Here is a 27,983-nt window from a genome sequence, read left to right as displayed (position 1 = left end):
GCTAAAGACCACAGAATTAGTAATAACAATGCCTACCTACAGAAGAAGGAACACATAGCACCTGTAACGTGCCAGCTATATAAATCACTCTGGTATTTTTTCAGGCTAGTGAATATATAGCAAAGACCCCCTCTTTTACCCATTAAACATTGTTTAAGTCTATGCAAGGGATGGGCTAAATACATCAGTCTGAACCTGTGTTACACATTTCTACCTGCAGCACTGTGGTGTATTGGAGGCCTTCCTGCCAAAGAGTGAACAATGTTCATACAGAAATGAAACTGAACTACGTATCACAAATACACAACAAAGCATTCACATATCTTAATTTGGATAAAGATGTTAGCATGTTCAGCACAGGAGAACCTTACCCATAGGCTTCGTAGGGATACTTCTAATAACACCAAAAAGATTGTCACTAATTATTTGTTATAGAAATACTAGCAGACGCAAGTATCAGCATTTCCCAGGTACTATGCATGCATCTTATAAACTTTACATGAAAAATAATAATTAAAGTACAGCCAAATGTAATTCCTACCTTAACAACTTGTTTTATACCATCAATGGTTACATTTATGAAAGATTTCAGCATGTCAGCATCATTCAGATAGTCTGCATACCTCACACACATGAATAGGATGTGAGCTGGAAGGCCAGGAATTGTATTGACTACAACTCCACGTGGCTTTAAATCTGCATAAAGGAGAGTCATCAGGTTCATTATATAAAAATACAGAGCTTTAATGCATCATTCTGAAAAAGACAAGCACCTTTAAGTTCATTTCTTCAGCAATGGGACACTTGATAATTGTTATAGTGACAAATTACTCCCTGCTGAAAACTTGTATAAGTAATGCTTGGCTCATATGGAAGCATTAATTAATCCAGAAAATAAGGAGAGCATTACAACAAATTCTGGGCTGTAACATGGGCTATGAGAGATAGGATAACCCCCAACACTGGCCTGTATTTATCTAACTGTAGTAAAGTTATTTCCAAGTAGTAGTTGTAAAAGTACTGACGTGCATGGAGAAACTGTCGAGTTCCCACTAACAGCAAGCTAATGCAAAAGGCTGGTCTGGCAGTAAGGCTGGCATTGTGAAGTGACTTAGAGGAAGGGCAAAATTCCCTCACAAGAGGAACATGAAAGTACAGTTCTAATCAGTGAATGAAATGATATGAAAAGGACAGATAAGATTAAGACACTGCACATGGACAGATATCCAATGACTTACAGTCTTTGTAGGTGACTGGAAGAAAGTAAACTGAAGTTCCAAGAGTGCTCCTAAGACTTACAGCTTTACAAGTCAACAAAGAGTAAGGAAAACATTAGAGTCAGAATTATGTAGAGTCAGAGATAAATCACTTTGGATTTGAAATGATTGGCAGCAGGAAAAGAGCATCTCCAAGTTATATTGGTGGGAAGAGAGTGAGATAAAGCCATCTTTGATCAAAAATGAAATATGGTATCTTGTAGTTTTTGTTGTAGTGCTGTGTTTTGTGCCAAATATCACCGATGACCAATGAAGTTCCAAATGTTACTAAAATACCAAGGATCAGATTTTGAACAATCCTTTCTTCATCCTCTCTTTTGTACTCCATCATTCCAATGTACTCTTTGTCCAAAGTTGACACATGAACATCACTGCCTGTCAAATACAAAGCCATATTAACTGCAGGTAAATTACTAAGTCACCATTCATGTGTTAGAACAAACTATTGGAGAAAAGCAGTTCCTCTATAAGAGTACAGTGTCCATTCACATGAATGTTCTTAAGTTCCAAAAACTGAGTTAAAGAACATTCCCATTATTTACATGAAGTCTCAATGAATTCAATGGAATTACCTTAATAAGGCAAACAAACAGCAGTGACACACCTCTACCTTAGTCACTTCTGCATCCTTCTGAAGCGTATTCTTAGTAATGAACTACTTGCTGCATAAGAACTTTGTACAATCTACTTCCTATCAGTAACCATCTGCCACCTGAACGCCAATGGGACAACATAGTCATCTGCAAAGCTAACATCCTGTTGGCTGAGAGACAGCCTGTGTGAGGGTGTGCACTAACTTTTGCTGACAGAACCTGATACTTCTGAATTAAACTTTATCATACAGTCTAGGCGCCACGTATGCCCATTATTTAGCTGGAAAAAGATAGGTTGTTATAAAATTTCTGTTGATGGTCTCCTGGCATTTTTTCCTGAGGTTTTGTATCTCTAACCCATTCAACAAAGCCTACTTGGTTTTGCATTTGTAAAACTACTTTCACATTCAGAGGTATGAGAAAAGATGATACAACAGCATCTTGCCTTACCTTTTTCAATAGTCTTGGTAAGAGTTTTGATCTGATCCTCCAATTTCTTTATTATTCTATCTTTCATGTCTAGTTCTTCTTCAAGGTCCTATAATAATCAAAAGTGGTGAGTTCAGAGCAATGGAAATAAAGAAATCCCTTCTAGAGCTACATGCGAGTGCCACAAAAAGGGCATTACAACATGTTTTACACTAGGTAGAAGGAACATGAAACCCTTGTACTTTTCCCTCACCCAACACACTGAGAAAACATCCCACCCATATCATAAATATCATATCCATACTTATACCATAATTTCTTTCTTTTAATCCTATATTTCAGGTGCAGTTTCTTAAGGAGGATTTCATTTCCTCACCATGTTTTCCACAGTAAGCCGAGTTGTTTCTTGCTTCATCTTGCTTTTTACTTCAGCCTGGATTTCACCATGCTTCAAACCATTGCTAAGCCCCTCCATTTCTTGGTTTATGACATTCAATCTCTCTTCTTCTTTTATGTCTGTTCCATTCTGGACCTCATTTGTTCTAGAAATAAACAGGAAGCGTTGTCTTTTACTCTTCTTCTGTTAAAGCACAGTCATAGCACGCTTACCTGTTATCTGTTAGCTGTATTCAGTGCTACAGGATGAATCATATGTTGGATGTGGAACTTCAACTGTGAGTTTGTTACTCACAGCTTGTGCACTTCTTATGTTAAGGAGGAGAGGAGAGAAGAAAGAACCTATTTACCGTCGTAGTGTTCTGTCCCCTTCTGGCTCACGATGCAGCTGATTAGACATCTCTTTAACAAAAGAAAAGAGAAACAAGACCACACTGTCTTACTGCTCTGTATTTGTATTTAGTAAAACTTTTTCTTCAACTCATAATTTTATCTAACAAAATGGAATGGTGCTATATAACTGATCAGAAAATTCTCTGATTACTCCACGCAGAAGATTTTATGTGCTAGGGAATTCTGACACTATCCACTCCTTGCAGTTGGCAGTAAAACTACTTTTACTTTTCAGCAAACTGAAAAAAATAAGTTGCCTGGGAGGACACTGCAGTTGGAGAGTCCTCAGCAACTTCTGCTTTCCTGAACAGAGACGAACTCTGAAACAAGCAAATTAGCAGGAAGTTTTCCTTCTGCCTCTGAATTTTTCACCCCTTGAAATTCATGGACTACAACTTAAATTCCAGTACATCGTTTCTTTTTGTGACTGCAAACAAACTGCATAATCCATTACACATCTTCTTAGCACAGCCCTACTGAACACACTTGTAGACATCCAAACCATAGAACTGAATGACTACAAAAAGTCCAAAACAACAAAACATTGCAGACATTTACACATATTTTTCTTCACTACCAGAGCTATTCTCCACTTCTTACTGGCAAGAAAGCAATTAAATAGGCAAAGAAGTACAGCTGCTTCAGTTTTTATACATTTATGTCTATGGAATTCATAACTCAATCACAATTCTTAACTGTAAGACCGGGGACACAGTGACACTTTGCAATGGTACTTTACCTTTCAGCTTTGCAGTCTGCTCTTGAAGACGGTTCTCGAGGTCTAACTTTTGATTTTCAAGCTCAGAAACTTGCTGTTTAAGATCTGGGATCACCTTCCAGAGGAAAAATAAAAAGAACATTGGTATATCTCAGCACATTCAGTTTGAAACACCTCCAATAGTATCTATGAGATCAGAAGACCTTCAACTGCAGGAAAGAAAATCACACATTTAACATTCCTAGCTCAATTAACTTGGTGGGTGGGAGTGGTGGAAATCAGTAGGTTATAAAATCATCCTTTAAAGATAACATCACAAGCTACTTTTCCTTATGTTTCCAATTTCAGTAATTTTGTTCTGAAAATATTTCTACAGCTATACTTCAGTTCACAGGAAAATACTGTGCTATGTATGATCTTCTGGAATAACAGCGATTCCTTGAGTCAGGTTTTACGCAGCACTAATAATCATTTTGACTTTTAAGTCTTGTCTGCAATTTATTAGCAACTTTATATGGTCAGCTGCCCTCTAGTGGAGAGCAGCGCTACACAACACAAATCTATCTCCGCCGACATCCCCCAGGCAGCTGCTTTCACTGGCAATCGAATCACAGAACGCTTCAACCTGAGAGAAAAGAGAGACTTCAGACCAAAAGATGCTGATTTCTATCCTTTGACCACAAAGGGAGAAGAGCAGACCTAAATCTGTTTCTTCTTCTCTTACTTTAGTTCTTATAGCTGAAAAGACGTTATACAGGAAAAAGTTGGTGTGGATGTGCAACCTCAGATGGCCACATCTGTTTGAGCCTTGTAAAGTGAAGACACGATACCAAGTTTCTGAGGGCTTTGTAACACCAACAGTTTTGGATTGTACTGCAAAGTAACTGAAACATGCTTTGCTTGACTACATCTTACCATGTTTTCTGATGTTAGCCTGCTAACTTCAAGTCGAATGCTGTCATTTATGTCATTTTCCTCTCGAAATAGTTTTTGTAGATGATTAATATCTTGGCTAAGATGTTCAACTTTCAAGTTCAAACCTTCGATCTCCTTTTCATAGTTTTCCTTCTGAGACTGGAAGTGACTTTCCAATACTCTTTTAAAAACAACAGGAAAGATGAAAAATTGCAGCTGTAATATGATGTCAGTGCAATAGGCCAAGTTTAATGCAGATGAAAATAGTTCTGTGTTCGACACGCAGATATTCCATTACATCACAGAGGCATCAAAGGAGATGGAAGTCATGCATACTGTCTTTAAGGAAACGTTTCCCAGACTGACACATACATACTTATCTCATTGATTTAGTTAAGCTACTGAGACAATCATAGAAGGTAATGTTTGTTAGGAAGAGGTTCAGTATCACACTATCAAGTTACTCATTGATTGTTCTGTTTATCTTCTAAATCACAGCCTGGAGATACAAAAAACATAGACACTGACTAACCTTGTAGCTTTTTTCAAGCCTTCGTAAGCAAACCACAATTCTCCATCTTCATTTAAGTGTTCCAAATCCTCTGTAGACAGCCTAGAACACAAGGCAGTGTCAATAGCAGGCAGGTGAACAAAATTCCTTAGTTTTTGTTGCTGTTTTTAAGGAGAACTCGGTAAATTACCTGCTTCTTACGTCTTCAAAATCATAGCTTTCAAGAAGCTGTTTTGTAACTTCTGACATCTTTTCTGAGGAACAAAAAATACACGTTATGATCTCAATAACTTTCTCCTCACAATTCAAATTACATTTCATTATAAAAATCTAACCAACCTCTTCCTGAATCTGTAAGATTCTTCCCTGTTACTCAGTGCTTATTTACCAGCAGAGCACAATGAGGGCACACGGCTGTACTTTTGAACACAGAAGGAGCACTATTTAGGTACACCACCAATATAGCTGGTTTATTTGTATATTCACTTTTGTTGTTGTTTTTTTGTTTTGTTTTTTTTTAAACATATCACACTTTCACTGCCAAGATATTTCTTTCTGTTTCAAACCCAGACAACAGTTATACAGATGATTTATCACTTAGTGCTGGCTTACTGCACTAAATGATCCCGGTTTGCCATGTAAGATACATTCTCAGTATTGCATGAAGTGCACAACAGCAGAGCTCAGATTAGGTGCCCTTTATCAAAGGGATCCCAACTCAGCAAGTTATTGATGAGATCTGAGGCTAAAGACAGGCTGAATGAAGGCCAGATCACGTATTCTTCCTATGTCTCTGAGACATTATTAGATACTAAGTTCCACGTGAAGCCCAGACCGCTAGCATTGATTTTTAAACACAAAACAGTATTTGAAATCAGTGATTCTTAAAAAGGACACCACAGATCCCGGCATTCAGCAATTGATTCACAAAAACCTCGCTTGGTTTTTGTTTTGCACCTTGCAAACAAAGCTCTGAATAGAATGAATTCACAACAGGATGGAAAGACACCTGCATTTTTGTCAAAGCTAGACAGTATTTCTAAAAAACCCAACAATTTAAAGCATCCCATTCACACTGTGCCTGGCAGACTCTCAGAATTATCCAGCATTTAACTTACTTACCCCTCATCTCCCTCTTCTGTGACTGGGCCTGTTTTTCAACATCCAATTTTTGTGTCTGCAGCAGCTCAATTTCCTTTTGCAGCTCAGGTATTTTCTGAATCAGGCAGAAATTACAGAATGCAACAGAAAGTGCAACAGAAAGTGCAACAGAAGGGCTAAGTACCAGTTATATCATAAAGGAAATTATTAATATCAACAAAATCATGAGCCAGAGGACTTTTAAAGTCTTTAAAGTGTCTGATTTTTTAGGCATTAGAGCTGAACAGTACTTTGATGCAGTGAAAAATCATGTGTTTGTGTCATGGATGTGACTCATAGGAAAAAAATGCGACTACACAAAAACAGTATTTTCACAGTCAGATTATAAACTATAGTTATGAAAAACAAACTTAAGAAATTAATGCCTTTGGGGAAAAAGAAGGAAAAAGAAAGGGCCACACATTTGAATGTATAAACATTCAGGCACTATCAGTTGTATCCTTGAAATTCATATGTGAACAAGAACTTATATTGAGTACTACATGAAAAGGTTGGAATATAGTGCTGGATCAAATATGACTTGTTAGCTACAATCTCTTCACAACTAAGGAGGAAAAAAAAAGAAAAGAATCTATAAATAGAAATCTCCATCACCTACTTTATGCAGGAAAGACTCCAAAATGAAGCGAGTCAAGCTTTACCTGCGCTTGTTTTGTAAGTTGTCCTACTTCTATTTTCAGGTCATCCTGAATGGTGATCTCTTGCTGTATTTGTTGCTGTAGCTGCGTTTTTTCTTCTCTGAGAACCTTTATTTCTCCCTTGAGCGATGCAATTTCCTTTTCATAGTCTTGTTTCTGACTCTGGAAATTTTTCTCAAGTATCCTAAATGAGACAATGAGGCATTTGGAAGAAAAAGAGCGGGCTTTGTTTTTCTTTTAACTTGAAGGATGCATCTCAGCAAAGGAAACTTATATGAACCATGGCTGCTTGAAAACACTAGGCATCAGAACCGATCTACAAAATGGGATACAAACATCCCTGGATTTCCCTATTCTCTATTCAGAATTTGGGGCTGAATTCAAGACAGATGAAAGCTCCACTTAAAGGCTAATTCTTTAACTCCTTGAGAGTCTGCCTACTTGAGCAGCTCCCTGCTACATGTATGCCCATGTTAAGCACTGAAAGGAAGACACAGCAGAAAGCCCTGTATTTTCTACTGACCCCTGCTGGAATGGACTGGCTTCCAACGTAATAGAGCAAGTAAGAAACGCAGAGAAACTAACAAAAAAGTTTGAAGTCAAACTGAAATCAGACCAAGCTGAAGTACCACACAGCTTCCAATCCTCAGTGACAGTGATTTATTACGCTCTTCAGATTTCTGAGGATGGGATTTAGTTGGTACCTAAGGTTCTCTGTCTTGTAAAGAGTCAAACATACATCTGATCTGAGAGTGGCATACTGCAAAGCATCAAACATACAGAGCTAAACAACGTGACTTTCACACTACAAATAATATTCCAGAGGGAAGAAACGCTTTCTCCTCTATCCCTTTAATCCAAAACACTGCCTTTCCTTCAAGCTGAATCCAATATGGTCATCAACTGCTTTTCTAACCCTGACTGAATACTGAGAATGTATCAATTCTCAAAGACACAAATAAAGCAAGAAGAATCCCAAGCCTTCAATATGTTTTTCTGCATGTGACTGACCCACAATGCATGCATTCATCTACAGTGGTACATAAAGTATGTCAGAATGAGCATCACTGCTCATGAATGCTGACAGACTCATAAATGATGCAATCATAATGACAGCAGGAAAAAGAAAAGCAGAGAAAAAGGACAAAAAACACCAAAATGTTGCCTGAAACAAATGAAATTTTGCTTCCATACATTCTCTGACTTTCTTCTTTTCGTACGTCATCAAAAAGTTGTTTCGTGAGGTCATCCATTTTCTCTGTCAAAAAACATTGGTGATATTTCAGAGAACCTCATGCAGTGACGTGCATTTCTTAAGAAAGCATTACCACAGTGAGAAGCTTCCATTTTAATGGCAATCCTTAAGGTGAAACTGTCTAAAATGTCAGGAACTACCCCAATAAACTTAGTAAGTAATGCTACAGAACACAATGCTTCTGAAGCACCAAAATGCGATTGCTCTAAAGTACACCTGACTTCACACACTGCTCGTATCCCATGAAGCTGGCTTCCTAAAAAACAACTAATTAAAGGAAGTCCTTACAACTTCCAATTTACTGTAAATTAAACACTAACACTGTTTTTATTAGGCCAAAACTCATTTTAAGTTGCCAAAAACCTGACTGTACAACCTTCCCTCATTTCTCTGAAACCCCTTTTAATTATTGTACCTTTCATTTCCTCTGTTTTCTCTTGCAGCTTTACTTCTAAAGTCTCCTTCTGCTCTCGTAACTCTTTATTCTGGATCTCCAGTTTCAGTATTTTCTGTATACACAAAAAGCAAGCAGAACACAGAACTTAAGAAAGGAAGAAGAAATAGGTCACAAGGTCTTACATTTACTACAAGAGCAAACAGACTCCCTCCTTCTACATCACCCCCTGTGAAGTTATTTACACAGTAACTCTTACAATCATGCATTTGATAAATCCAGCAAATCAAAAACTTAACTAAAACACAAGCACCATGAAGGTAGGAAAATTTACCTGTTCACTGTCCTCTTTGTACTTTTTCCCTTTCTCCTCATAAGTTCTCTTCTGAGCAGCTAACCTTTCAAGCTCCAATTCAAGTTTCTGAATCGTATCCAAGTCATTCACACGAGTTGAAGCCAGGTTAGTCAATCGCTCCAGCAAGCCGTGATTTTCCTTGCTCTACAGTGAGGAAGACAGGTTAAAATAAAACCAGGGAATGCAGCACTGAGACTGTTCAATAGCATTGTGTCTGTACATATGCCGCTCAAAAATTACTGGGGGAAAAAAATAAACCCAAAAGTACAGCATTACAGTTCAATCAAACTGTGCTTTCTGTGTAGAATTCCTCAGGGGCCATGAGAACCAATTTCAAGCATGTGAGCAATATAATCAGTGCTTCGCTTCTGCTCAGCTACAAAGGAAGCACCTGATCTGTTTCCACTCACCATTCCAGGTTCATCGTGATTATTTCTATCAGGGATTGTTTCCATCAGGCAGATTAAAGCTACCATCCTAAAGGTAACTGGTATAGACCTCACAAGTAAGTTATGAAAGAAACTTCAGACAGAATTCCCCAATGTTATGTTGAACCAAAGCAGTATGTAACACACTTCATTCTAATACAAGTAATCTCATGCGGAGATTGGACATTTGTTGTGAAACCTTATAGGTTAACTCTACTCATCAGCACAGCTAACACAAAATCTCAGCAGCATACGCCTCAAAAACATGAGGAAATCCCAGCAGATTTTTCCTACATTGGATAGTTAAATCACAAAGTGACTGATGACGCTCACCTGTTCTTCTATCTTCTTCTGCAGTCGCTGAACTCTGTATGAAAGCTGGATGTTCAGGACAAACCGCCGAATGTTCTGAAATCTGCGCCTGGCAAGCCATGCCCGGGCGTATTTCTGAAGGATCACAGCCTTGTGTTCTTCAAGCATCTTTGGAAGAAAGCATTAACATCCATCAGTAAAGATCAGTGGCTCAACCAACATCAGTTAAAGCATCCTGTGAATCTACGCACATTGTTTTGCTCTCAGAAGTACCAAAATAGTAAGATGTTCAGGTATGCGTATGGTCTGAATAACCGCACTAAATAATCACACTAAACAATCTGCATCGAGTATAAATCAGATGGTCTGACAGCCAGGAGATTTAGATCTGAGCTACTGCGTGTCAATACTGTTACAATATACGCACAGAAATAAGTAGAAGATAGAAGAATAACACATGCAAGGCAAAAGTAACAGGGATTGCTGCCTTTGTCTCCATCTCTCTTACAGAGTAACCGCTGTTTCCAGTTACTGAAATCCCATTTGTACTGTACCTTTCGGTATTTCTTTCTCGCTAGAAATCCTCTGGTGTAAGCTTGGATTGTTACAGCAGCCACATGGATGAGCTGGCAAAGCTTACGGACAAGGTAACCTCGGCAGTATTTCTGAATAATTATAGCTGCCCATGTTTGCTTCAGAGCTTGTGCAGTTATGGCTTGCCTTAATTCAAAAGACAGAAATGCTTAGTTAGGTCAAACGAGATGTTTTATGCTCATTCCCTCAGTCAGACAAATCACACACACGAAAATAGTTTGGCTGACAATGAACACTGCGTAGGACTATTTCCTTTTAGTGAAGTACAGAGGCATTAATCTTACTTATGAAAACTAGTGGAACTGGTCTAGAATAACAAAAGCAAAGCTGTGCCAAGGAGGGTGAGCAACGCACAGCCTTTTCTTTCTTTCCTCACTAGCCATTATTCTCACGCTGTCTTTCTGAACACTTCCAAAGCCCAGATACAGCCACCTTTTTCCTCTGTCTGCTCTGCAAACGACTACTACAGTTTCTTGGCTGGATAGAAAAAGGCCTCTCAGGAATCTGAGAGACTCCTGTAGTCTGCCACAGTGCTTCCTTCAAACCAGCCAAACAACATGAACATTTTCAAGTTCATAATTACAATCAAGAGGGGAAAAAACAAAAACAAACAAAAAAACCCCATAATTTGGATTATTTCTACACAAAAACTACACTTCCAAATCCATGTCGGGCACTTTCACTGCGTTTGACCTTCCAGACCCCTTCAGGAGTGCCTGAACAGCAAGCAAACTTATCAGCCAAAAGTACCTCACGGCCCGCTGCCCACGGAAGTACTGCTGGATGGTAATGGCTGCTTGCTTCATGCACAGGAATCTCCTGCGCTGCAGCCAGCCCCGAACGCTCGTTTGGATCACGATGCACGCGTGTCTCAGTTTGTCCGATCGCAGTTTCTCTAAGTAAGCAACTTGTCCTGCCCTGAAGAAAATTTTCGTTCTCCCAGACTGATACTGGTTGGGATCCTGAAAGAAACAACACAACAGATCTGGATTTATCACCAAGCCCTTGAAAGCAAAGTCATCCAACTGAACGCAGTTCCTTGAGCTCAACACAATACTATAGTGCACATTTAGTCTTGAATCAGTGAACTGTGAGAGCAAAAATTCACAGAAGAAATAACTTTTAAACTTGGTCTCTCTGACACGTGAGCACACTGAGCACAGAGAGGTTAAACCAGCTATTTATGAACACATCGTGACTCAGCATCACAACAGAAGGTCACTGACTTACAAGCCTATGTTTGACAAACTAAATCAGGAAAGATAGCAATAAGGGAAATATGTTATCTTTCCTACTTAAGGAGTAGGACACTACCCTTGAGAAAATGGCCCTTTTATTAATAACAGATGTTATGTGACACATATGGGATCAGTGCACACACACCAACCTGGATTAGCCGCTGCAAAACAATCTTGCAGATCTGTTTCTTATCACTGAATGAGAGCTCCTGCTGTGTCATAAGGATGCTGTAGCGGCTGAAAAACTCAATGTAAGTCCATCTGAAAAATTAAAAGTTAGAAAATGCAATTCCTTTGAAGATGAAATACATTTTTTCTTCTTAATAAGGAGATCTGCTATCAACCCCTACCTGGACGGATAGCTCTGTGCACTGATTCGAATGGTTTCCAAAACACCACATGCTCGCAGTTGCTGTGCCACCCTTTTTGAGTCAAACCTAAAAAAAAAAAGCAGAGTTATGCTTTATATTTGCGCTAAGTGTGGCACACTATAATAATTCTACTAACTGGATTTCTATTTCTGCTCATAGGACAAAGGGCTCCCTATATTTTGTATGGTATCTTATCTGTCTGGTTTTCTTGGGGTGTAAGATGGAGTATTTAGGTTTTCCTCCTCAAAAAAGAGGAAGAATGTCCTTATTTCCATCTTACAACAAGTCCTTTTCCTTTCTCTATTAAACATGTCTGTTGATATCACCAGGAGGCAAAGGATCACGCCAATGAGCAGAACATACACAGAAATAAATTTCCTCAGCAGCCTGCTGGGAAGTAACCCTCCCTGGGTACTCTTCAGCACAATTATAAATGAGATGAGACTGGTGAAAGGATATCTCGGTTCAAGATTGCCAACAAAAGGTGTGGGAAGAGCCCTTCCAACCCTGGGCCACAGTGCACAAAGCACTGTGCTAGAGTCAATCCATTACTATCAAAGAGATTTATGTGACTCATGGTGATATTGTGCTTCCCATGCATTTCTACCCTAATTCAGACATATTTCTATATTATCCAAACTGTTTTCCATTTTATCGCTATTACACAAAACAATCAGGGGCAACAAAACTGTGACACATGTAAGATATTTTTCACAGAGAGATTTTATCCAATTCCATGCAAATGAGCCAATCCTACTACAAATGAATTCAGAAACACATCAACTTTGCCTCTTCCTTCCTGCTCAGAAATGTGGAGTATACACAGGCATTTATTTCACTTGTCAGCATGTTACATTCCAACTAAAAGCTGTATACCTGAAACCAGAGAGCTGCTATGTGTTTGCCCACTGAAACCAACAGCTGCAGCAAGGTCAGCTCCCACTTATGGTAGGTGGTTATCAGGTTGAATGAACACAGGAGTTATGCAAACACAACTATCGAGCATGCAAGGCTGTATTATAACACTGAAGTAAAATAAATGTGCATGAAAAAGCCAAAGCTGTGTTCAGTGCTGCTCATACCTTTTCTGATTTATAAATACTTTCATGGGCAAAAAGGAAACTAAAAAACTGCAGTAGCTGCTGCTCCCCAAATATGATTGGGTACTAATCCATGCCACACCAGCCAAGAGCAAACCTAAGCACTCAGAATACTGTATTTTCACCTCAAACATTATGAAAATACACAGCATATTAAATTCTTTGTAAGATATCAGTAATTATTACTGAATTATTCTGTTTTTGTAAGAATACATCCTTTTTACTTTGGCTCTCTTGAAAGGCAAAATACATTCTCAATGTGAAGCTGTTTGGACATTGTGTTGAGGAACATGGTTTAGTGAGAACTACTGCTGATAGGTTGGACTGGGTGATCCTGTGGGTCTTTTCCTACCTTGATGATTCTATGATTCGGTTCAACAACAGGTAGCTAATGTGAAACACAGAAGCACTCTTTCTATTTTAAAGACAGTACAAAAGCTGAACAAGTACCACACTTACTCAAAAGGCTGCTTTTCATCATTTGGCTTTATGCACCGCACGTAGTGAGGGGTGGTTGCGTTAAGCGTCTCCATGAGTAGAGACAAAGAACTCCGGAACTAGAAAATATCAGACAACAGTTTCGCTGCTGAGATGTTTACAGCTAAGTGAGAAGTCTAATCTTAAGGTCTTCAATTCTTCGTTAGGTTTCAGATGGGCACTGAGAGATTTTCTAAGGGTTTCCAATCTCAAACATGAGAAACTTCATGTCCTATGGCACCCAATTGTCTCCTACTTTGAAATTAAACTTATACTCAGAGAATCGCTGCATTGTCACTGACTTTTGTACTGAAAATCAGATGCTTCCCAATGAATAGCAGAATACAGTACCATAGTCTCAGACTACCCTGAAAGTAGGAGCGTCACAGAGCAGCACTGTACACAGTACCTTACTGCCAACTGTCATCCGGAGCTGCTTGTTAGGTGACTTGAGGACAGGTCTTGCAGATTTGATGCTTATGGTTGAACTGAAAGGCGAAATGGACACCGGACTGTCTTGAAAAAAGTCTGCACACAGACGAAACTAAAAGTGCATTAAAGAATCACATTAAGCCACAAAGAAACACCTGCTACAGTGCTAAACCTGCTATGGAGCGCTTATGTACTTCACAGACAGAACTTAATAGCTGCAAAGTGTGCCTGCAAAGGCCATTTCAGTATAAGCAGACATGGGCAGAAACTCAGAATTAAACACACAGAAGCTGTTGTATGCACACTATTTAATTTAAATTAGGAATATGGGTTTTAGTCAGATTAAGTTAATTTACTAAGAAGTAGTAAATCTACGACACCAGAGGAGCAGGGCCTGCAAGCAGGTGGGAAGAGACAAGCCCACATAAGATAGATGAAGCTCTCCCTGCCCTGGAATTTCCTTAATCCCTTCTGACAAATAATTGAAGGAAGCTGTTAAAGCTAAGCCACCTATCCAATCCATATAGAGACCATGGAAACAAAACCCTGCAATTAATTGAACTGTTCAGTTTCAAGGACTCCAAAATGCTATCAAAGGGAAGATATTAAAAACTCACACTAACGTAACCAGCAAATGATTGTGATTTTGATGTTTAATATACACATCTGAGGAACATGCATTAAAAACAAAGATGTAAACTTACTGATTCCACCCTATGAAGAACATATATCCTTTCCTTAGAACAGATCTTTTAAAATCAGGTATGAATTAATTCCACTGACTTCAGATATACAGCAAATTAATCATGACTGATTGAATACAAACCTTGCTCTCTTTCAAGATTTCCATCAAGACTTCGTACACCGTATCCCTGTTTTTTTCCAGAAATCCTTCACATTTATACTCTACCTGTGCAAAGGCATGAAACCATTAACACCAACAGCAAATGAATATGTTGGCATTACCAGTAAATAGCAATAAGCAATGAAGGAAGATTACCCAGCAGTTTCAAAGAGGTGTGGTTAATACTTTCCCTGCCAGTTTATTCCTTTTCTGCACAAGATACTGCTAGAAGGAGGGTGCAATAAAGCCGGTCTCTTTACAGTTTACCTTATCAGCAAAGTGTTGAATGATGAAAGACGTGTTTGACATCCTCGGCTTTTCAAAGAGTGCATTTTTGTTGACAAAATTATTATATAGCTTTTGAAGCCAGTTTTCATCTGTTCCGTGGGGCAACTGTAAAAATGAGAAGGGAGATACCTTTACAAGGTTCAGTCCAAAGAGTTTTCCAAGCAATGGGATCCCAATGCATTTCAGCTTAAGCTGTTCTAGTGCCCCACTGACCACATGGTGAAGAAACTGAGCTGTTGAGTCAGCTTCTAGGTAAGAACCTACTCGTAGATTCCTAGCATACAACTCAAATCACTGAACAGAGGACAAACATTCACGTTCCTTTTTATATGAGCTCATAAATGCAATTAGTTTCACATTACCAAGCACTCTTCATCCAAAAGCTCTAAAATTCCCATTTTAGCTTCAATAAGGTCAATGACGGGCTGGTTGTCATAAAAGTCTATTAACGTCCACGGGATATCTTCCTTCATATATTCCTCTTGTTCAAGTTTAAAGACATGCTAGATATATGAAAAGTATGAAAACGTAAGGTTAGAATTCAGGAAACAATACATAAAATACCTTTTTTTTTCCCCCTTGTTACTGGATAGTTGTTATCCAGAAATAGCCATTATTCAAATACAAATTTCAATAGTAACTGCAATTGATAACCTCAAAACTGAAGCAAAAGAAGACAAAGAAGAATAAAATGATAATAACAAAAGAAAACAAAAATAGGACTATAAAAATAAATGAATGTACCAGGTTAAACTGCTGCTGTAGTTTTTCATTGGCATAATTGATGCAGAATTGTTCAAAACTGTTCACATCAAATGTTTCAAAGCTGAAAAGTCAAAAAAATAAAAATAAAAAGGTGATGCAAATGTATTGAAAACAAAAGGCCTTAACATTTAAATACAGATTGTAATAATCTGGTAAGAGCTTATAGCTACTCTGATAGTACTATGGAAATGAAATGGCCGTAGTCCTAATAAAGGCTGTTAAGGGATTTCAAGGCTTCCTTAGAAGATAACATTACTGAGGTTGACAGAGCTAAAAAAAAATAAATCCAGAGTTACATCTAAAAGAATTCAATCAAAACTTAAATTCAAACCTCACTCATGTGAGATGCTGATATTTATATTTGCTGAACACACCTACGACTGTGGGTGCAAAAGAACTCACATGACTGCAACCTTTTAGTTAATGAAACACTTTGGATTCATCAGCAGCACAAATTAGGAAGTGCCCACACCCCATAGAAAATGAATTATGTTTAAGTTATAGAAGGACAGTGACTTTATAGAAACTTAACTGGTTTAATAAAATTGTTTCTAGAAACATTCTTACCCATAAATATCCAGAACACCAATAAAAGTATGTTGCTTGCCAGAGAACTGCAAAGCTTGGTTAATTCTTTCCACAATATAGTCAAACAAATGAGAGTAGATCTTCTTTGCCAAAGCATCCCTTGCATTAAGAGCCTGAGGTTTTGTCATTGGCTTTATTACAGTCTCTGAAGTAGTGATAATCTTTCGGTGGCACAACCACTGTGCCATTTTGTCACTGTTTAATTCCAGAAGCTCACAGAATATATTGAGATGATTGTCTTCCAGCTTTACAGAAGATAACAAATATTATTACATTTAATGCCTTAAATGTTGTCTAAACAGGGAAATCCTGGCACTACTGACATCAACACACAGGTTTTATTTTCTGCTCACTTAGCCTGACAAAACACTGAGAAGAGTTAAACCAAGTAGCAGTGGATTGAGCTACCAACATAGGGAAGAAAGGCTTAGGCAGGATGGGGCACACTGGACATAGACAATGCAAGAATAAGTTAGCCTATGTTTAGATGTCATTCTTTTTGTCAGCACAGTCTGCTGGAACACATACCAAGCAGCTCTGATAATGTTGTTTCCTTTATCCTGCAAGTAGTCCCCAAAGGCTTTACTAACAACTGCCAGGTAGAAGTAGGTTTGACATGAATACTCACTTTGTACACATACAAAGATAGATAAATCCCTCAAGTTTAGTATACCAGATTTAATGCTTCTTTGAGACCCAGAATTGAGAAAAACATTGCTAAAGGTCTTTTGGCACAGAGTAGAAAAGAAAATGTAGTATCTCTGTGAGTTACTTCCTTACATTGATGGATGACCTTTCATCTCCAACAGCTGTTATTTCCAAGTTGCCTAAATGTAGAATTGCTGCCAGTGTTTTAAAAACATCCATCTGAAAATCCTCCTTCAGACCTAAAATTAAAAAAAATATAATCAATTCTCAATTATTTTAAGCACTCAAATACAGTAGAATGAACTAAAATAGCACAATGCTTGATTACTTGCTTTGCTGTGTAGTCAGTGGTTGTATAGCTTCCCTGCAGACTACTGTGAAAAGACTACTTTCTGCCTGTCTGATACAATAAAAGATCAGACATAAATTCCTTTCCACCTACCAGTGCCAGCCAGAGTCTCATATGGTCTTCACTCAAGCCACATTAAGCCTAAGGAAACTCCTAATTCTATTTCATCTGCAGTATGTAAGCGCAAGGGCCAGGCAGACCTCAGCTCTTAAGTGTTTTTGATCATTAACAATGGATGCCAAACGGCTAGCAGTCATTTGCTCTTGCCCAGTGCTTTTAAAGCAAGTGTAAAAGACAGGCTATTAAGGAAAAAAATTAGTAATAACTACAAAAATATTAACATTTATGAAATAATCCACCTCTCTTCAGAATATATATACATATACATATGTAGTAAGTATCCTCAAGAAATTACCCAGTAAGGCAAATGTCTTCTGAGTCTCAATCATATTTGCTCTGTCATCAACTCCTTCAATAGTCGTACTGCCACCCATTCTTGTATAGTGAAATTCTTCTGCGCTTCCTGAAGGTAAGAAGCAAAACTCATAATGCTGGAAAATTCAAGACCGGGGAAAGCCAATAGTTAAAGGCTTGCAACAGTAGACAACTGCAGGTGCTATCCGACACAGTGAGCTGGAGGTTCCCTTCTTTGGAGGGAAATCTGTGCACAACTCAGTTTAACTGACACAAACCAGCATTCCTAATTCCTAGCAATCTCAGTAGCTGATCCAACAAGCAAACAGGAACGAAGACATGAGTGCATAGAGCTAAGATCTAACTCTCCCAGGTGGCATTAAAGCTTCTGAACGAAGCCCCCAGGTTGTCATTATAGCACCTACCACCACAGACAGTACTAGAATAATATTTCAAAGGCATGTGATAATGCAGCATTCAAGTTCCAAGTGATTTGCTACCACGTTTAATACAAGCAGACTTACTGGCTGCGTCCAGTTGTAAGCCTGTGATATATATGACACAAAGCACTTAATGCACTAGCTGTATTAATGTATTTGATACACTACACTGCAAAGGAGGAGCTCATTTTCCTGAGACCTACCCAACTTTAGATGCTTGAATTCAGGTTGCATGGCGGACGCACACAGCTGATAAAATATATGGTAATTCCTCTCATTCTCTGACTGCAGATGAAAAAAAGAAACATTACAGAAGAAAAACATTTGATACTGAACTGCTGTAAAACGACAGTGATATGTGAAGGTGGAATACAACTGCAACACAGTTTAGCAAAGAAACTGCCACAGAGTGATACTATTCAAAGATGCTATTTTTCCATTACCATTTGCTGAGCTGTTAACACGACGCCTTCCACCTGAAAACCCATCTGCTAATAAGATCTGAAAGCACCAGGATGAGCAGCTGCAGCACTGCCTGCGGTCATTCACGGAACTCAATGAACCACCTTTCAGGGAGAAGATCCAAGGAAGGATTTTCCATAGTATTTAAAAGCTACAGTACTACTGAATTACTGCTAAAACATCACAAAGGCAGCCATATCCAATTAATGCTTTCTTGAGTAGATTATAACGGTTATGCTTTGACACTGCAATGGATTACACATGATACGCTTTGGCCTTATATATTTTCAGCCAGTTCTGACCAGTGCTTCCCTGTACCCCCTGGACACTGACTCCTTCCAGACACAGCTGGCACATGCCATTATAGCAAGTGAAATTCAGAGACTTTGCAGATACTTCAGGCACTATCACAGGGAACTGCTCCTGAAATACATCCTCCACTCAGCATAAGGAAGGATACCGAATAAATCATTTTCTTGCTCTAAACGAGATTAGCTCCTACAAAAAAAGAAATCATGTGTTTATTAGACATACTGTGTAGAATTTCACGTATCTATTGTATCTCTCCACATTTTCTGTATGAAACCAACAGGGCCAAAAGGTCGTACATTAGTAGCTACATTCACACCAAGCGTTCTCATTTTACCCACCTGGAAGACGACTCTGGACTTCTCAAGCAGGTACGTTCTCATGTTGGCTCCAATGATTCGGTAGCTCGGATCAAAACTGATTTCAGTGTATTTTCCAAAGCGGCTGCTGTTATCATTCCGTGTGGTTTTTGCATTGCCAACAGCCTACAAAGCAATTTCCTTGCAGAGCTTGTTTTGCTCGTATACTTCATAAAAATAAGCTTCTCAAAACATGACTCAACCACAAGTTCCTAAAATCTGCGATCCTCAAGAACCAATCTCAGCATTCAGCTGTAAGACTGGGATTTTAAGGCCCAAGTTTGAAAATAAGCCTCAAGTCAAAGAATATAATGGAACATAAACAGAAACAATTAGAAACATTCTCCCACCTGAGCCATTTTCTAATAAAAGCAAACAAGTCACTCGATATTTTTCTGCTATCATCTATTTAACAGGACGTGGACGGATCAAGCTTTTGCATCCCAGCGCCTGCAGAGGGCTGCTGGCAAACTGGGCAGAGCCTCAGTGCTCCTGACCCGACCATCTCTTCCCACCAGGAGCATTCAAAGGTTCAATTTCTAATGCAGATATCTAAGTCAGCTACTAAAGTGCCCCTCGCGGTTTCAAACAGAGAATCCTCTCCTCAATAAGCACAGATTTGACAGCTGCTCTCTGAAGTTTACCTCAGTTATTGGATTGGATGCCAGAACTTTATCCTCCACGTGTGCATTGCTGCTTGACTTACTCACGGTGGCAAAGTATCTCATAGTGTATCTTGCAGACACAGTCTTTCCAGCTCCTGATTCTCCACTGACTATAATAGACTGATTCTTGCTGTTTCTAAAACCAGTAATCAGAGGGTTGAAATCAGAAGTGTCAGAAATGCTTGTATATATGTGCAAATATAAGAAAGAGTTATACATATGAAACAGAGGTATGAAAACACAATTGCAGTCAACTTGTACGAGTTCCACCTTTCATCTTCTCTTTTATTTCACACCTCTTTGGCTGTAACCTCCCTCTAGGCCAATGTCATGGCCACTCACACAGCTCAGACAGTTTTGGCCCTTGTCAGAAATAAAAATGGTTCCAAGTCATAGAAGCCAAAGGATTGCCCAGGTTGGAAGGGACCTTAAAGATTGTTTAGTTCCTACCCCAAATTCCTCAGATGGTTGAGGAATTATTCCTTCTCTAGTTAAGTTACACATTCAGAGGTACTCATAACAGCCAATGGCACATACACAGTCAATCTAAATTACAACAAGCAGACTGCTGCTTGACTAAGTGTTATTTATGGAAGTAAATCAGCACACTGAACCTTGCCATTTGCTTGTACGCTTCTTCTGCCACAGCAAATATATGAGGATCCATGTCCCCCATGTTTTGCCCACTATACGCATGGATAATAGCATCTCCATATATTGGCAACTGCTTATAGGGGTTTATTGCAACCAGAATTATTCCTGCAACCAAGTGCACAAAACAAAAAGAAAACATAGGTTAGCGCAGTGAAAACTGGTAACAACTGTTACAATACTGTCTAAACCAGGTATAATATTCTGATCAACAAACGATGGTACACGGATACAAATCCCCACCGAATGAATTAAAAGACTTGAGGAAAAGATGACTTGCATCGTACTGCACAGTAATCATAGAATGATTTGGGTTGGAGGGAACCCTAAAGATCAGAGAGTTCCAACCTCCTGCCATGGGCAGGGCTGCCATCCACTAAGCCAGGTGTGCCAAGGTTACTTTTGCTTTTTCAAACCTTGCATTCAGCTTTGCTTACCACTGTAGGTGTAGATCAGCCGAGACTCCACGAAGCGAACTTTAAGGTTGTGCAGAACAGCAGGTTCGTGGAGGTAACTGAGAGCTGTGAGGTCATTTTCACCAACAAGGATGTCGGGGTTTCGCAGGGGCGGCAAAGCAGGTGGATCGACAGGGTAATCGAGTTCCTGTGAGCAGAAAGGACTGGAAATAGCACTGCATTCCCTGCTTAAACACAAATGGATCTTCCATCTCTGCATGAAGGCACAGGGCTGGTGGAGCACTGTTTGATATTTTCTTTCACCAGCTCCGTACACCTCACTGAACATAAGGCACCGGGGAACCACTAAGGTAATATGGTGCTTTCATCTCTGTGAGATGAGCTATTCTTACTTTGCTCTTCTGATTTACTTCAAAAATGAGTTTTCACTTGTTTTAGAAGTCATTTTTCTACTTCCATATCAGTCTTATACACTAACATGACACGGGAAGTAGAACTGCAGATATTTTTAAGCAATAGCCATTTACTGTGCAGCTTTCTGAATGAGTAAATGATTCTGAATGATTCTGGTCACTGCACAGTGAGCATAAAGGGAAGTACAGACAACCCACCTAGGCCTGGTGTGCCCTATGCTTCTACACAGAGAACCCCACAGCAATTAAGGCCGCTCTCCTTACTGTTCCATCTTCTAATTGCACATGGAGAAAATGATCCCCTGCTTTGTAGTCTTTGGTGATTTCTGCAGACTGCCAGACTTCTTCGCTATCAGGAATCCAAACCCTGTTGTACTGAAAGAGAAAAAACAAGACAGCAGCCAATTCAGCTATTACCATAACACCAGGCTACAAAAGGCCAGTTTTCAAACAAGGATTGCAGCCTAAATGGTGCCATGGATGCCAGGGCTCAGTGGGATTACTCTTTACTCTGACCGTTTCACTGGGCCATACCTTTGTGCTTTAGTTATTCTGTGTGAGAGCAAAAAGTAAGAGTGTGAGAACAAACTCCATCTCAGATGTGCTCATTCTACTCCTGTTTGGCATCTACACTGAGCAACACATGGAGCAGGAAGCTGAACAGTGGCCAGGCTGCAGCCAGGCCCCTCAAGTCCTCTCCGAGGAAAGAATAAAACACCCTTTGGTTTTTTCTCTTCCCTTCTTCTCTTCCCCTTTGGGCAGAGCCCTGGTTCTTAGGAATTCCAATGAGCAATGACCAGAGAAAGCATCTCATCGAGTAGAACTGAGACAACCACTCCCCTGGATTCAAATACAGGATACTGAACATAGAAAGCACTGTGCCATAGGATGGATGCACACAACAGGAGGCCACACAGCCACCTTTCTTCTAACAGAACCTCCTTATAGCAGCACCCGTGCATTTATACACTGCTTTTAACCTCGGGGACTTTTAAACCTTTCCATTTCAGTGTTGAAACTGTTATTTCTGGCAGAAACATCCCGCCCCACCACAGGCAGTGCTGCCAGTCACTAAATGGGGCACCAGCTCAGCTGCCCAGGGTCCCATCCAACCCAGCCTGGAACACCTCCAGGGATGGGGCACCCGCAGCCTCTCTGGGCAGCCTGTGCCACCATCTCACCATCTCTCACATTGAAAACTCCCTGTAACATAATCCTAATCTCCCCACTTTTAGTTTAAACCCAGCCCCCTCGTCCTATCACTACCTACCCGTGTAAAAAGTTCATTTCCCTTTAAGTACTGGAAGGCCGCTATGGGGTCGCTGAACAAGGCTGGTCTTCATCGGGAGGTGCTTAAAGACAAGCTGACTTCTGTGTCATTCCTGCACAGTCCTCGCTTTTAAAGGCACACACGTACCTACCCACAGCTGTTACGCAGAAGCCTTTGCTGTCATTTCACGCATCAAGAACACAAGAACCGCAGACCCTCAGCAGAACAAGGGACGTTCCCGGACCAGAGAACGGACCGAGGTGGGTCACAGCCAGGAAACGGAGGACGACAAGCAGATCAGAGCAGCGCTGATCCATCGGGAACCGCCCCGCGGGGAAGGAGCCTCCATTGGCAAACGTGCAGCGCGGCGCTGCCCCGCAGGTAAACGGGCGGACCCGCACCGCCCCGCATCGCATCGCTCCGCTTCCCCGGCACGGCACAGCGAAAGGCAGAGCAGGGCTGGGCCGGCACCGGGCCGGGCGATAGGAGAGAGGAGGTCGATGGCTCTGCTATATTCGCACTGTGTTTGTTATTCGGAGTTAAGCAAACAGCTCCACCTCACAACGACGTGAAAAGTGGGAAGCCCCGCACCAGCTGCACTAGGGAGGAAGGGCGCTCGTTTTAACCCCCAAACCTGCATGTCACGCTCAGGAAACGCGCACTTTTCCCAGCCAGAATGGGAAGCGGAATCCCCCGGCACGGCGAGGAGACACGGAGCCGCTCTGCCTCCGCTGCGGCCAACTTTATCACCGAGCAGCTGCGCGGCTGCACGAACAGTCCCGGGGAGCTCCAATCGGCCGCCCCCGCTCTCAGAGCCCCGCTCACCTGTGTGTACAGCTCGGCCAGCGCCATGGGCACAGCCCCGCACGGACGGACGGACAGATGGACAGATGGACAGACGGCTGCCCGCAGCTCCGCCCGCTCCGGACAGCGCCCTCAGCTCGGCCGGATCCCCGCCCTGCCCCGGGGAGGAGCGCAGCCCTGCGGCTGCCACGCCGCTCACCTGGCCGAGCACGGGCTCGCCAACAGCTCCCGCAGCGGTCGCTGTGTGTTAAGGCATCTTTAAACATGTGCTGGGAGGTACGGGAAGCGCAGGTGTATAATTACAAGGTGAATGAGTCGGCTCGGCGGTGACACGCAGGCGCTGTGCTGCGAGTGCTGCTGAGAACGAGCAATTCCCAAGGAGCCTGGGGGAGTGCGGGCAGCCCGGCCCAATAGGGAAAACAGAGGGAAATAGGAACCTGCTCACTATGAAACACCACGAAGCAGCCTGCCCTGGGCACAGCTCACCAACAGCCTGACAGCCACACACTGCGAAACAAACAGACCTGAATGAACAAACAAACAAACAAAACCTCTCAGAACCGGGGTAAATCTTACAGCTGTCTTTTTATTTGGACGTTTTCCAGTGATAGCTATTAGGCTACAGCTTTTATGATGCATACATTTACTAAGTACAACATCGGACACTACGACAGATCAGAGCTCAGGTCATTCTGACAAGGTTTTGGTTTCATCTATGTACTGTTGTGGTATTGAGTGAAAATCTATTTCAAGGCTTTGATTTACCAGGTGAAGTCTGGGCATCATAAAAAAACCCCAACCCGTTTACTCCTAGTGCTTGAAAGGCGTTCAGTTTAAATCACAGACCTTCCCATTGCAAATGCTGGTGTTTCCGAGTTAGGAACAGACATTACTGCCCATCAGCCCACTCTTCAACGCTGAGATTGAGCCCGTTTTGTTCTCCTCCTGATAAGTAGAACAGATCATTCACATTTAATGGACTTAAGCACTTCCATGTTCCATCCCAGATTGAAACCTGGGAATCAGTGTTTTACAGCTTGAAGACTCTGCTAAGCATCCAAAGGAAACAATCACTGGAAGAAAGGTACAGCAACAGAATGAGGTAATTGTGCAAAATCTCTACAATAACTGTATGTCATTCTAAGGGCTCTCTGAGAATCATGTTGTGTTTTTTCCAGCATCCAATAGAATCTATGATAGCAATAGATAATAAATTAAAATATAAAAGATATGTCCACATGAAAAGAACATAACCATGATTCAAAGGAAAAAACAAACAAACAAACAACCCAGTTATTCAAATAACTCTGCATCCCTATTCAATGGTTAAAGAGATATTAGGCCTAAGGTGAAAGTTCTATTATACACCGACACTAAAATGTTACTTCTGGAAAGTGCATGTAAAATACTGCCAGGTACAACATGGGGTGATTCACCAATTACACCCCTATTCCAACCCCGCAGTCGTTTCCTTCCATGTCGAGCAGCATCTACTTTTAACGTGATATAAAAGTAATAGCAGTCAAACCACTGAGTTCAAGGATAACATCTATAAATTACTAACCGCTACTTGCTTAGGGAAACAGATACAATAAGGCTTTTTACAGGTAAACAAACTTTAGAAATCAACAAAATACAGGTAGGCGTACATTTGAATACACCAATGCTTCCGTAGTGGATACATTTCCTGATAGACAGTATGAGCATACCATAACGTTAATTTCTATACTTTCCAATAAGGAGAAAACCGTGCAGGTCAGCACGTTCTGATATGTTGCCCTCCATACCCTTGGCTGTGAAGGCCTTCCCATCCCATTCCCTCAAGTACAGTACCCTAAAGCCTGAGAGCCACGATACCCCAACATTTAGTACATTAGACCTTATTTGGAGCCACTCAGCAGCAGCTGTAGTTCAGAAATCAAGTAATATTAAATAAAACAAGTGTTTGGTGTACCATGCACGGAAAGACACCCGAAACCAACAGCAAGGATCACCCCAAATACCTGTGCAATGCAATATTCAGCTCTCGCATGGTCCATCAAACACAGCGTAGGTTTTATACATCTGAAAATAAGACAATGTGAGCATCCTAAGATGACACTGCCCCATTTCAGCAACCGTATCAACAGTATGTCTGCCCCCGCAGTCAAACACAGCCAAAACGTTTCTGTCTGCTTGGAAGCAATCTTTTTTTCTGTGAGTTTGCAGGCAAACACCGAGTACCAAACAGACTAATAGTGTACCTCTAGATTATTTCTCAATAGTTGTAATGCTAAGTTGCTAGTTTTTATAGTACATAAAAAATATTGCACAATGCAACAGAGTGAGTGTCTTTTTTTCCCCCCATGTGTATATTTGAGCCACACGCCACAAAGGACGTGTTGTAAAGGGCAGGATTGGAACCTTACGGAGGTTGAATTCTGAAACACATCTGAGGAGTGTGAGACAGAAAACCCTCCCAGCTGGATGTGCCATAGCCCCACTAACTCCATTTCTCATTACACACTCCGGATCTCCAACCATTAAGTCAGCACCAATGGCAGTCAAGGACAGCATCACAGTCAAAACTTACTTTGCGTTTTTGTTGGCCAACCTTTCAGTGAATGATTCCTGCACTACCACAGAAGTTTTCTGTCACCTTTTCCTCTCAAATATGAATATGAAGGAAAACATATATACACAATCTTAAGGTTTCTTTTTTGTTTCTCAGATGTGGCAACAAAACACATTATGCAGAATATACACGCTGTCATCCCTGGGGTCTACAAACAAAGAAGAACACGGGACGTGCTACAAAATCTACATAAATACAAAGATTGTGACTCATTTCTGATCATCTGCTCCAAGATTCTGTATTCTCAGATAACTACTTAAAAAATAATAAAAAATAAAAAGCAAAACAAAACAAAAATAACCCCTAAACATGTAATTTCCAGTGTGCTACTTGTGCTTAGTTACCATTTTCCTTTACAGTCGATATTTGATAACATCTGCAAAAGTCCAGTTAGAATAACAGACTGCATTGGACTGTAAATAAGGTTGACAACCCAAAATGAAGCATCTTATTTTTAGTGCCTATCATGATACTGTCACACATTTAAAAGAACACAATATGCAGCGGCAATTTAATATGCTTGGTAAACCACGTTACTAACAAATGAACACCTATGTTATAGCATACAGTAAGCTATAAGACTTATCACTAGAGTTTATGTCAAACTGACATAAACAAGGAAGTGGTTTAAGAAATCATTTTATATATTGCAATTTTTTGCTTCTCCATTCCAGTTTTTACAAATTAAAAGTAACAGGCTCCCAGGTGACTGCGGACTCTACTACAAAATGCCTTACTTTTACGTCTTCCACTGGGAGCCACTGGGACTGTCCCCATTGGTCCCTGCCCATGAGAAGGTTATATGTGGAGTTTAATTTACACTATTTAAATATGTTACTAAAGATCTAAAAATGTCTCTAATCAGCTGAAGACACGATTTTTGTCCAAACCCAATTTCCATCTCTGGAATCATTCAGTGATGTCCTCCTAAGTGCAGTGACTGAACACAAACACACATCATTCTATCAGCCTTCAACCTGTGCTGCTGTTGTGTAGTTTCCCAGCTACTTTCACAACAAATCTGAGCATATGGAGACTGTTTGTTCAAAAATGTGTTTTCAGTGGCTCACTATGTTTTAATGGGCAATGATATCAGGCAAACAATTCTCCACCTAACACTGACAGAACATCCTTAGGATCAGACACGTGATATGAAGCCCAGCCCCAAACTGGCTGGGATCTGGATGGTTTCTAATGCCAGGGAAGATGGATTAAATGGAAAAGTAACAGGAAAGATGTGTTTAGCATCCATGAGTAGTTGAGGAGAGTCCTTCCTGTCTCGCAGACGCAGCTGTAAAGATAGGAAAGGGATTATGTTAGCATTCAGTCCCTTCAATGACAACAATCATCTTGCGGCAAGGTGTTACTTCATCTGGGTGTTCAGAGGTGTGGATACACATATACTGTGGTAATCGGTAACACTTGTAACAATTAAATGATTAAAGTATGGTTAATTTTGGTGTTAGTTTTGCGTATCTTTCCCTTAAAATACAATCTGAAGATATTTTGATTCCTTGCAAAAGGGAAAACTAAGGCACTATCAGATAACCACATCTTTGCAGGGAGCAGAATTATAGCTTTGCTTCAGTTCTATCTTCCCATTCTCCCTTACTGCGCAAGCAGTGCATCTGGATTTGTAACAAACCAGAAAGATCATTGTTTCTTTTCCTTTGCCCTACTTGCTTTTTCATTTTGGA

At 40.4% G+C, this 27,983-nt stretch overlaps 2 protein-coding genes across 19 annotated transcripts in view; both read right to left on the bottom strand.

The window, feature by feature from the left end:
• The window catches only part of MYO5C (myosin VC), a 29,875-nt gene extending 5,745 nt beyond the window's left edge, over positions 1–24,130 (bottom strand). For 3 of the 5 annotated variants that reach the window (XR_004308583.1, XM_015872838.2, XM_032446948.1), the window contains exons 1-35: positions 23,694–24,130; positions 21,863–21,973; positions 21,207–21,372; positions 20,733–20,877; positions 20,098–20,254; positions 19,436–19,579; positions 18,527–18,608; positions 17,885–17,992; positions 17,253–17,359; positions 16,452–16,717; positions 15,864–15,945; positions 15,482–15,622; positions 15,099–15,224; positions 14,814–14,897; positions 13,965–14,099; positions 13,538–13,635; positions 11,958–12,044; positions 11,757–11,868; positions 11,120–11,331; positions 10,330–10,495; positions 9,797–9,943; positions 9,015–9,179; positions 8,702–8,795; positions 8,226–8,289; positions 7,035–7,215; positions 6,355–6,448; positions 5,423–5,486; positions 5,254–5,334; positions 4,722–4,902; positions 3,828–3,921; positions 3,046–3,097; positions 2,676–2,841; positions 2,321–2,408; positions 1,554–1,652; positions 542–696 (exon numbers count right to left, since the gene is read on the bottom strand). Coding sequence is in view for 3 of the 5 variants with exons in the window: in XM_015872838.2 (XP_015728324.1) it covers positions 542–696; positions 1,554–1,652; positions 2,321–2,408; positions 2,676–2,841; positions 3,046–3,097; positions 3,828–3,921; positions 4,722–4,902; positions 5,254–5,334; positions 5,423–5,486; positions 6,355–6,448; positions 7,035–7,215; positions 8,226–8,289; positions 8,702–8,795; positions 9,015–9,179; positions 9,797–9,943; positions 10,330–10,495; positions 11,120–11,331; positions 11,757–11,868; positions 11,958–12,044; positions 13,538–13,635; positions 13,965–14,099; positions 14,814–14,897; positions 15,099–15,224; positions 15,482–15,622; positions 15,864–15,945; positions 16,452–16,717; positions 17,253–17,359; positions 17,885–17,992; positions 18,527–18,608; positions 19,436–19,579; positions 20,098–20,254; positions 20,733–20,877; positions 21,207–21,372; positions 21,863–21,973; positions 23,694–23,720 (4,281 nt within the window). In the remaining 2 variants the exon portion in view is untranslated. Of the gene's footprint in view, positions 1–541; positions 697–1,238; positions 1,653–2,320; positions 2,409–2,675; positions 2,842–3,045; positions 3,098–3,827; positions 3,922–4,721; positions 4,903–5,253; positions 5,335–5,422; positions 5,487–6,354; positions 6,449–7,034; positions 7,216–8,225; positions 8,290–8,701; positions 8,796–9,014; positions 9,180–9,796; positions 9,944–10,329; positions 10,496–11,119; positions 11,332–11,756; positions 11,869–11,957; positions 12,045–13,537; positions 13,636–13,964; positions 14,100–14,813; positions 14,898–15,098; positions 15,225–15,481; positions 15,623–15,863; positions 15,946–16,451; positions 16,718–17,252; positions 17,360–17,884; positions 17,993–18,526; positions 18,609–19,435; positions 19,580–20,097; positions 20,255–20,732; positions 20,878–21,206; positions 21,373–21,862; positions 21,974–23,693 lie in introns of those variants that run through there. The other 2 variants (XR_001557447.2, XM_032446949.1) reach the window with 2 other exon arrangements.
• Positions 24,131–24,238: 108 nt separating this feature from the next.
• MYO5A (myosin VA) overlaps positions 24,239–27,983 on the bottom strand; it is an 88,464-nt gene continuing 84,719 nt past the window's right edge. For 12 of the 14 annotated variants that reach the window (XM_015872826.2, XM_015872829.2, XM_015872827.2 and 9 more), the window contains one exon: positions 24,239–27,577. In XM_015872826.2, the coding sequence (XP_015728312.1) occupies positions 27,425–27,577 (153 nt within the window). In that variant the 3' untranslated portion in view covers positions 24,239–27,424. The remainder of the gene's footprint in view (positions 27,578–27,983) is intronic. The other 2 variants (XM_015872836.1, XM_015872835.2) reach the window with 2 other exon arrangements.

This window comes from Coturnix japonica, chromosome 10 (assembly GCF_001577835.2).
Source record: "Coturnix japonica isolate 7356 chromosome 10, Coturnix japonica 2.1, whole genome shotgun sequence".
In the NCBI taxonomy this organism is placed as follows: Eukaryota; Metazoa; Chordata; class Aves; order Galliformes; family Phasianidae; genus Coturnix; species Coturnix japonica.
The sequence above is the reverse complement of the archived record's forward strand: the minus strand, read 5'-3'. Positions and strand labels throughout refer to the sequence as shown.